We start from the raw sequence: 8,749 nt of genomic DNA on the forward strand, positions 1-8,749 counted from the left end.
CGCCCCACGGCGCGGATGTGGGGCAGCTCCGCAAGGCCAAGACCTCCCGGCGCAACGCCTGGGGCAACCTCTCCTACGCCGACCTCATCACCAAAGCCATCGAGAGCTCGCCGGAGAAGCGCCTCACCCTCTCGCAGATCTACGACTGGATGGTGCGATACGTCCCCTACTTTAAGGATAAAGGAGACAGCAACAGCTCCGCCGGCTGGAAGGTACCTGACCCCCTGACCCCAACCCCTGCGCAGCTCTGCCCTCTCTCCCGGAGCTGTACCGGAGCTCGGAGGTTTCTCCCGGGGCAGCCGGAGCTTGGTCCTGGCGGGGAGATTTGGGGGGATCCCCGCCGTCCTCGCAGTTGGCGAGATAAGGGCTCGGTCAAGTTTTGGGGAGAGCTGGCGCTTCGTGGTGTCGTGTTTTGGAGCCGGGGTGAGCTTGTCCCTGTGTCACCCGCGGGTCTCACCGGGGCTGGGGGTCGGAGTGGTGCCGCTGTCCCCCGGCAGGTCAGGGAGGGGGACAACGACAGGCAGTGGGGTCGCGGGCGGCTCTCCCGGCTGAGCCGGCCCCAAGTACGGGGGTACAGCGGGTGATAACCGCAAATACGGGGGTACAGTGGGGGACAGCCCGAGTACGGGGATACAGCAGGTGATACCCCCGAGTGCGGGGGTACAGCGGGTGATAGCCCCAGATACGGGGGTACAGCGGGTGATAGCCCCAAGTACTACAGCGGGTGATAGCCCCGAGTACGGGGTACAGTGGGTGATAAACCCAAGTAGGGGGGTACAGTGGGTGATAACCGGTGTACCCTGGTTGATAACCCCACGGCTGCAGCTCTCCGGGTCCCGGCGTGCCGATGGCGTGGCCGGCAGGGCAGCCGGAGGGCGGGCTGTCCCCAGCCAGCTGTCCCCAACCAGCTGTCCCCAGCCTGGCTTTCACCCGGGGCGTCCCCGCTGGCTCAGCCCCCGCCTTCTCCGCGGCCGCGTCCCCCTCCCCGGGGGCAGGCGGGCAGCACAGGGTCCCCGCGGCATTCCAGGCTGGCATTCCAGGCTGGCATTCCCCGGCTCTGCGCTCGCCTGGCACTGTGGGCTCGTTAGGATTCCCTGGCGCAGGCAGCACTCCCCGCTCTGTCGCTGCCAGTGGGGATCCATGGCACCCGGAGAGGGTGCTGGGTCTGGGGTCACCCCTGCCCCTCTGCTGGGCTCTGCACTGGAAGGGAAAAGAGATCGGCTGTGTCCAGATGGTGTCAGTAAAAAGGAGCCAGTTCCTCTAAGTCCTCCCCTAAGCCCTGTCACCTCCAGGGTGATTAGTGTGTTACCGGGCTCCGGGGGCTCCCACACCAGCCTGTGGCCCTGGCACGCGTGTCTTGGCTCTGCTGGGGCCAGCCAGGTCCAGCCTGCCTCGGGGGGTCGTTCCTGGGTGCAAACTGGGCTCTTTTGGGGCAGGAAGGCTGGACTATGTGGCTGCTGTTGTGTGGAGGCTGGCACCCACTCCTGGTGGTGGGCTGGGGGCAGCTGGTGTCCCCCCGGTGCTGGAAGGGCGTCAGGGCTGTGGAGGTGGCAGGAGGTGGTGCCTGTGTGGGGCCTCTCCAACCTCCACCTGGGGTGAGACCTGGGGGAAAAGGGTCTGCCAGTGCTTGCACACCGTGGGGACAGCAGGGGATGTGCACTGGTGGGGTCTGGAGACGTGTCAGGGGGCTGGGAGGGCTGGGATGAGGAGTGAAGGGATTCCCAGGCTGTCACACGTGTCACTGGGGGTTTCACGTCGTGTGCTGTGCAAGGGGGGAGGACAGGCTCCGAGTCCAGCTGCTGTTGGGCACCAGGGTCATTTTCAGGGGCTGCTTGCTCAGCTGGGCACCCCATCGTGGGGTGCTCTCCCCTTTCCTGGCCCATCTCGGGCTTGGAGCTCCTCTGCCGTGGCCCTGCCTGGGCAGTGGGCAGGTGCCCCTGCTGCCTGGCTGCTTCCCTCCTGGCAGCCTGCCTTGCCCCCTGCTTTGCACTGGCATTGGAACCCCCCAGCTGGGCTGAGGACTGTCCCCTGAAGTGCCCTGCCCACCCAGGAGCTTCTCCTGGTGCTGCAAGTGCCCAGTGCCCAGCTGGGGCTGGCGCTGCGGGGGCTGGCAGCAGCCAGAGTGAGAAGCAGAGACCCCCTTTGCGTGGTGGGTTCATCAGACACCGGCATGTCAGGGGTTAAACGCCTTCCCCACAGCCCGGGGTCCCTCCTGGCTGTCCCCTGCCCTGTCCCCTCCCCTGGGTGCCCCCACTGGGCAGTTTTCCCTGTGGCCCCAGGCTTGGGAGAGGCATGGCAGGGCTTCAGCTTTTCACTGCCAGTCAGAGGGAGGTCTCTGCTTCCTTGGCTGGTTCCTTCAGAGCCTCTTAGTGCTGGACAGAGCAGGATGGTGGGGTCTGGGGGCCCAGTGTGCCCACGGGCATCGGCTGTGCTGCTGCTCTGGCAGGGCTCTGCAGGATCATGGAGTGCTTTGGGTCGGAAGGGACCTTAGAGACCATCCCACCCCAGCAGGGACACCTTCCACTAGACCAGGCTGCCCAGAGCTGTGTTCAACCTGGCCTTGAACACTTCAAATCCCACTCTGGACTTCTCCAAACCCTCTCTGCCTTGTGCCAGCACTGGGGGGACCTTCAGAGGGAGACCCCTCCCTGCATGCAGCTGGCAGTGGGGATGCTGGAGGTGCAGCTGGCTGTGGTGTCTGCTGTGTCCATCAGGAATGTGTGCCCCAGGCTGGTGGCTGTCTCTAGAAAGGGAAGGCTGTTGGCAGGAATTGCATTTTTGGGGTCAGGCCTCTCCTTCCCCACCAGGCTGCGCATTGCATTGCGTGGTTTCATAAAATCATAGAATCTTGGAATGGTTTTGGGTTGGAAGGGACCCTAAAGCTCATCTCCTTCCACCCCCTGTCACGGCCAGGGACACCTTCCACCATCCCAGGGTGCTCCAAGCGATGGAGCAGGGATGGGGCAGCCACATCACTCGTGGTGAGGCAAACAGAGGGACAGAACCCAAACATGCCCAGCCTCGGGACCAGCACCAGGACCTGTCTGGGTCTGCTGGAGGGCACAGTGAGGATGCTCTGGCTGCTGATCCTGGGGAATTGCATCCCCCAGGGCTGAGCTGCCTTGCTGGGCTTGTGCACCAGGAGCTGCTGCTGCTGCTGCTTCCCCATGCAGGGCAGCGGGCGCCCGCTGACTGACAGTTCTGCTTAATTAGGGAGTTGTTATTTTATCAATTCCAAAGCGCTTGAAGTTTTCTGCTCCAGCTCACGCTTTCCTCTTGTTAATGGGAAACCAACACCCTCCGTCAGAAAGGCAGCGGCGCTGATGCATTTTAAAGGGTTCTGCTTGCTCCGCTTTGACATCCAAAATATAACAATCAAGCCATCAGCTGGTGGATGCCTGTTTGATGCGGCTCTGACAGTGCTGAAAACCTTAATTTCCCAGCCTTCCTTCCCTCCTCCTCCTCCTCCTCGTTTATATTGCGGGGTCGGTGGCGTGGCGGCCGTGCCTGGCATGGGGGCCGGGGCTGCCATGCAGGGACACCCCCCTGCCAAGTGCCACCGTCCTCCTGCAGGGCAGGACAGGATTTAATTAGGCAGAAAAAGGTGTGGAAATGGTGTGTGAGTGGTGGTGGTGTGGGCAGGGTTCTCATTGCTGCTCGAGGGTTTGGGGGGCCAGGCTGCGTCCCCTCCCTGCTGCTGTGACCCCCTGAGCTATGGGCAAGGGGAAGGTCCTGCTGGGCACGCCGAGGATCCTCCCAGGCAGCAGCTCCTGGCTCTGTGGCTCTCTCAGCGGTGCCACCCCCTGCCCTTCCCCTCTTGGACGGGGACGGTGCCTCTGGAGCCTTGCCCAGTGTGGCTGGAGAGGCTCCAGCGCAGCGCCTGGGAGCGATGGGGATGGCTCTGCCCTCACCAGGGCGTGGGTGCTGCCCCCGGGGGTGGCACAGCAGTGAGGGGGCAGTCGCAGGGAGGGTGGGGTGACCTGGTTGTGTTGTGACCTGGCTCTGGGGGTGCACCAGGCTGGCTCCTGTTTGTGCTGGGTTAGCAGTGTGGGCAGTGCCCGGCTCGGGGTGGGCACAGCCCGGGGCTGAGTGCGGGCTGGCAGCTCAGGGCTCCCCTTGGGCACTTTGGCTGGGCTCAGCTCGGCCATGGATCCCATCGTGGCCTTATAAGGAGATTTTTCCAGCAGCACAGAGAGCCCGATGCTCCCTTTGGGCTGCCCTGGGCTGGGAGAGCCCGGTCAGGAGCTGCCGGCTCCTTCACCTCGGGGAACCCCTCTGCCCCAGCTCCACACTGCTCCTGGATGAGCCAGCTGGGCTGCCCTGGGCTGGGAGCAGAGGGGCTGGGACATCCCCAGGAGCACGCAGGGCTGGGGGAGCTGCTGGCTCCTTCACCTCGGGGAACCCCTCTGCCCCAGCCCCACACCGCTCCTGGATAAACCACCCTGGCTCTCCTGTCCCCACAGGTGCAACACCCCCGGCATCCCCTGGTGTGAGGGGACCCCCCACCCTTTCCCATCACAGGCAGGGTCCCTCTGGATGCTGGGCTGGGGGCTCTGACCCTTCAGTACCACAGGGCTGGAGCGGGGTCTCCCCACCAGGGATGGTGGAGCCCACTCACATCTCCCTGATGTGCTGCAGTGCTGGTGTGGCTGTGAGGAATCCCCTTTCCTCCTTCCCACCTCATTTTGCTCTCTCCTTTCAGAGGTTTTCATCTTCCAATTTTTATTTTTTTTTTCCCTTTTCCCTCTCTCCCTTCTTCTGGAATCGCTTCTCATGCAGCGCTAACTGCTGAAGTAACACAAACCTGCTAAATGGTCCGGCTTTATGATGGCATAAAAATGATACTACAGAAGCGAGTGGGGCTTTATTAAACCCCAGGGAAAGGCTCCAAATGAACAGCTTGCTCTGCTCTTAGCTTCCCCCCCGCACTTCCCCCTTTATTTTTAATAACCACTGGAATATAAACTACAGTTAAGATCCTGTGGACTAGAAGAGCGCTTGCAGCCTGGCATTCTCACCATCCTTCCCCCTGGATCCCTGTGTGCATCCCTCCCTCTGTTTCCTGCTGCTGGGGTGGGAGGAGGACCAGCATCCTGGGCTAGAAAATGGATTTTGTAATTAGAAAGACTCGTAAATATTTTTTAGGGAGGCTGTGGGTCGGGCCAGGTGTGTTTTGGGGGTGAGCTGGGGCTCCTTGGCCAGGCTTCTCATCCCTGTGAGACCCTCACTGGAATGCTGCTGGCAGTGGGAGGCTTTTAAGGAGTGGGGTTGGGCACCTGTCACCTCTGGTCCTTGCAGGGAATTGTCGGGAAAGGGATAAATGTCCCCTCCCCGTGCACCAACAGGGTCTGGGCACGGTTGGACCCCCATCCCCAGGCTCCATCCCTGGGGTTCACCCCAGGCCTCACAGCCGCCGTGTCCTTGTCCATGGGGATGCTCTGGGGCTGGGTTGGGGTCTCCCCTCCCTGTGGGGAGGCAGCTGCCCCCTGCCCCTGCACCCACCACGGTGGGCTCCCTGCTCCCGGCTCAGGTTACTTTTAATTATCCTGACCCTGCCGGCTCCCAGGGAAGGTGCCTGATTAGTGCCGAGGTGAAAGGCACTTTGGGTTACGGAAGGACACGCGGAGGCTCGCCTGTCTGCCGCTGAGGCTCATTTTGGACAGCATCTGTTCATTATTATGTGCTGCCTTGGCCGGGTGCCAGCCAGGGGAACTGAAAGCCCCGGCACAAAGCTCGCTTTCACCCGCTGCGGGAGCAGGAGGAGGAGGAGGAGGAGGAGGAGGCACCCGGCGCTGGGCAGGGAGCCCGGGGACCCCCAAGGCAGGCGGGCTCCTTCCCTCCCAGCAGGGATGCTCCAGCACCCCGGGGCAGCCCAGGCTGCTGCCTGCTGCGAGGGGTCATAGAATCATCATCAGACTGGTTTGGGCTTGAGGATCATCTTGTTCCAACCCCTTACCATGAGCGGGGACGACTTCCACTAGGAGATGTCCACCCCTGGGCCTGCTGCTGGTGCTGGTGTCCACTTTGTCATGCCTCCCCTCCCCAGGGCCCCTGTGCCACTCCGTGCATCCCTCCGTGCCCAGCAGGGCTGGAGTGGGGTGGCCCTTGGGCTTTTCCACTTTGTCCGCACCGAGCCATCGCTGCAGCAGTGCTGCAGCTCCTGCTCCCTGGGCTCTGGAGGGCCGAGGAGGTTCCCCAGGATGCCGGCACTGGGACGGCTCCACCCGCATCCCCTGGTGCTGCCTGACACCTCCTGTGGGGCTGCGCAGGTCCCAGGGCTGCAGGCAGCGACGCTGCCGGGCACCTGCAGCCTCCCTGGGCACGTGTCCCCTCGTGTGTCCCCTCGCGTGTTCCCTGTGTCCCCTCGCGTGTTCCTGTGTGTGTTCCTTCGTGTCTTCTTATGTGTGTTCTCTTGTGTGTTCCTCATGTGTTCTTTGTGTATTCTCTCATGTTCCTCGTGTGTTCCCTCATGTTCCTCGTGTCTTCTTATATGTGTTCTCTTGTGTGTTCCTCATGTGTTCTTTGTGTATTCTCTCATGTTCCTCGTGTGTTCCCTCATGTTCCTCGTGTTCCCATGTGTTCCCTGTCTTCCCTTGTGTGTTCCCTTGTGTATTCTCTCATGTTCCTTCATATGTTCCTCTTGTGTTCCCATGTGTTTCCTGTCTTCTCTTGTGTGTTCCCTCATGTGTTCCTCATGTGTTCCTCATGTGTTCCTCTTGTGTTCCCATGTGTGTTTCCTGTGTTCCCTCGTGTGTTCCCTCGTGTGTTCCCTCGTGTTCCTCATGTTCCCATGTGTGTTCCCTGTCTTCCCTTGCATGTTCCCTCCCATGTTCCCTCATGTGTTCCTATGTGTGTTCCCTGTGTCCCCTCGTGTATTCCCTCTTCCCTCACGTGTTCCCTCTCGTGTTCACTGTGTCCCCTCGTGTGTCCCCTCGTGTGTTCCCTGGTGTGTTTCCTCACATGTCCCCTCGCGTGTCCCCTCGCGTGTCCCCGTGCTGTGCCCAGGCTGTGCCAGGCTCCCCACACTCGCTCAGCCCACTCCCTGCAGCAGGATGTCTCAGGTGTGCCAGGGCAGCAGGGGAGGGACCCTCCAACCCCTGGTGACCGCTGCACCTCCCTCCTGGCACGGTGGGCTGGTGGCAGTGTCCCCTGTCCTTGGGGACCTTGGGGACAGCGTGCCCTTGGGAACACACCCTGACTGTGCTTTGGGGTGCAGGCACTGGGGGTGTTGAAGGCTGTGTGTGGGTGCATGGGGTGACCCAAGCTGGGGCACTGAGCAGCCACTTTTAATTTACTTGGGATGGGGCGAAAAAAAAGCCCCACGGATTCAAAACCACACCAAACACCCCCCCAAAAAACAAGAGAGGCAGTGTCAGGGAGGAGAAGAAAGGCAAGGAAGGGCTGTTGGCAGGCGGCTGGCGCGGTGCCAGCGCGGGGACGCTCCGGAGCAGACATGCCAGGCTGTAATTGCAGACAGGCTCATTTCGAGAGACGAGACGGTTATTTTTAACTCACGTTAAGGTAATGCACTGATCTCCTGCCTGTGGGTTCAAAAGTTCACCCCCCCTCTGCCCAAAACCCCCTTTGCTCACCTGCCCTGTGAGGGTAGCTCTGGTCAGGCTGTGAGTGACCCCTGGGATGCCCATCCTGGTGCCCACAGCCCCTCACCCGGGCAGCTGGCACTGCCCACAGCCTCGCCCTGCTCAGGGAGTCTGGCTCATCTCCTGTGGGACCGGGAGGAGGCTGCAGCCAGGCCAGCCCTGGGGTGTGGAGGAGACGGGCATTCCTAGGGCTGTGCCCTCTCCGTGCCCAGCCCTGGCGCTGCTGGGGCCCCCAGGGAACGTGCAGGGGGTGGGTGCTGTGTGCCAGGGTGCCAGGTCCTGCTGGGAATGTGCAGGGGGTGGGTGCTGTGTGCCAGGGTGCCAGGTCCTGCTGGGGGCCCAGCTCTCAGTGGTGGCACTGCCCACTGTTCCAGGTCCCCAAGCCCTTTCCAGTCCTGCCATACGCGCTGGTGACTGTGCCGCCCCAGGCACTGCTGGCATCTCCTCCAGCAGCCAGACTGGCAGGAGTGGCAGGGCAATGGGGGGTGGTAGGACGTGGGTTCTCCCCTCCTCAGCCTCACTGGGCGCCCCACAGGAGGGCTGAGCCTGCAGGGCACCCCCTGGCTGGAGCAGCCCATGAGCCCGATGCTCTCACTGCCATTCATTGGTGTGCCCACCTCAGCCCTGTTTTCTTCCTTAAAACACATTGCCCAGTGCCAGGACGGCATTTAGGGCCTTAAAACACATTGCCCAGTGCCAGGAGGGCACCTGGGGCAGCTTTCCCACCCTAGGACAGGGTGCCACGCAGTACCAGGCTGGGGAGCCTGCAGATGAGCCTGGCACCTGCTCCCCAACCCTCTGCCCAAAATAGAAGGCAAAACAGAGCAGAAACGCCCCAAAATGTGTCAGGTTTGGACTTGTCCTGGCTGTGATTAATCCTTTCCCCCGCTGGGGATGCGGCTCCGGGGCGCTCCCGGCGTGTCCGGCCCCTGTCCCCAAACGCCCTCTCGCCCTGCCTGGTGGCGTCAGCGCTCTGCCACACTTGTCCCCGGGAACTCCCTGCGTGCCTGGCATGGCTTTTGTCCCCGGCTGTCACATGGCTGGGGCTGCCAGCTGCAGGTGCTGCCGGCTCCGCATTGCCCTCCCTGCGTATGGCACAGGAACACTGAGATTTGGGGTTTGGGGGATCCAGGGGCAGCTTTGGGGAT

General features: G+C 62.2%; 1 protein-coding gene across 1 annotated transcript in view; it reads left to right on the forward strand.

The window, feature by feature from the left end:
* Nucleotides 1–6: 6 nt before the first annotated feature.
* The window catches only part of LOC102031516 (forkhead box protein O3-like), a 34,334-nt gene continuing 25,591 nt past the window's right edge, over nucleotides 7–8,749 (forward strand). Inside the window, exon 1 of the mRNA XM_031063367.1 lies at nucleotides 7–212. Within this exon, the coding sequence (XP_030919227.1) occupies nucleotides 150–212 (63 nt within the window). The 5' untranslated portion in view covers nucleotides 7–149. The remainder of the gene's footprint in view (nucleotides 213–8,749) is intronic.

This window comes from Geospiza fortis, unplaced genomic scaffold (genome assembly GCF_000277835.1).
Source record: "Geospiza fortis unplaced genomic scaffold, GeoFor_1.0 scaffold115, whole genome shotgun sequence".
In the NCBI taxonomy this organism is placed as follows: domain Eukaryota; kingdom Metazoa; phylum Chordata; class Aves; order Passeriformes; family Thraupidae; genus Geospiza; species Geospiza fortis.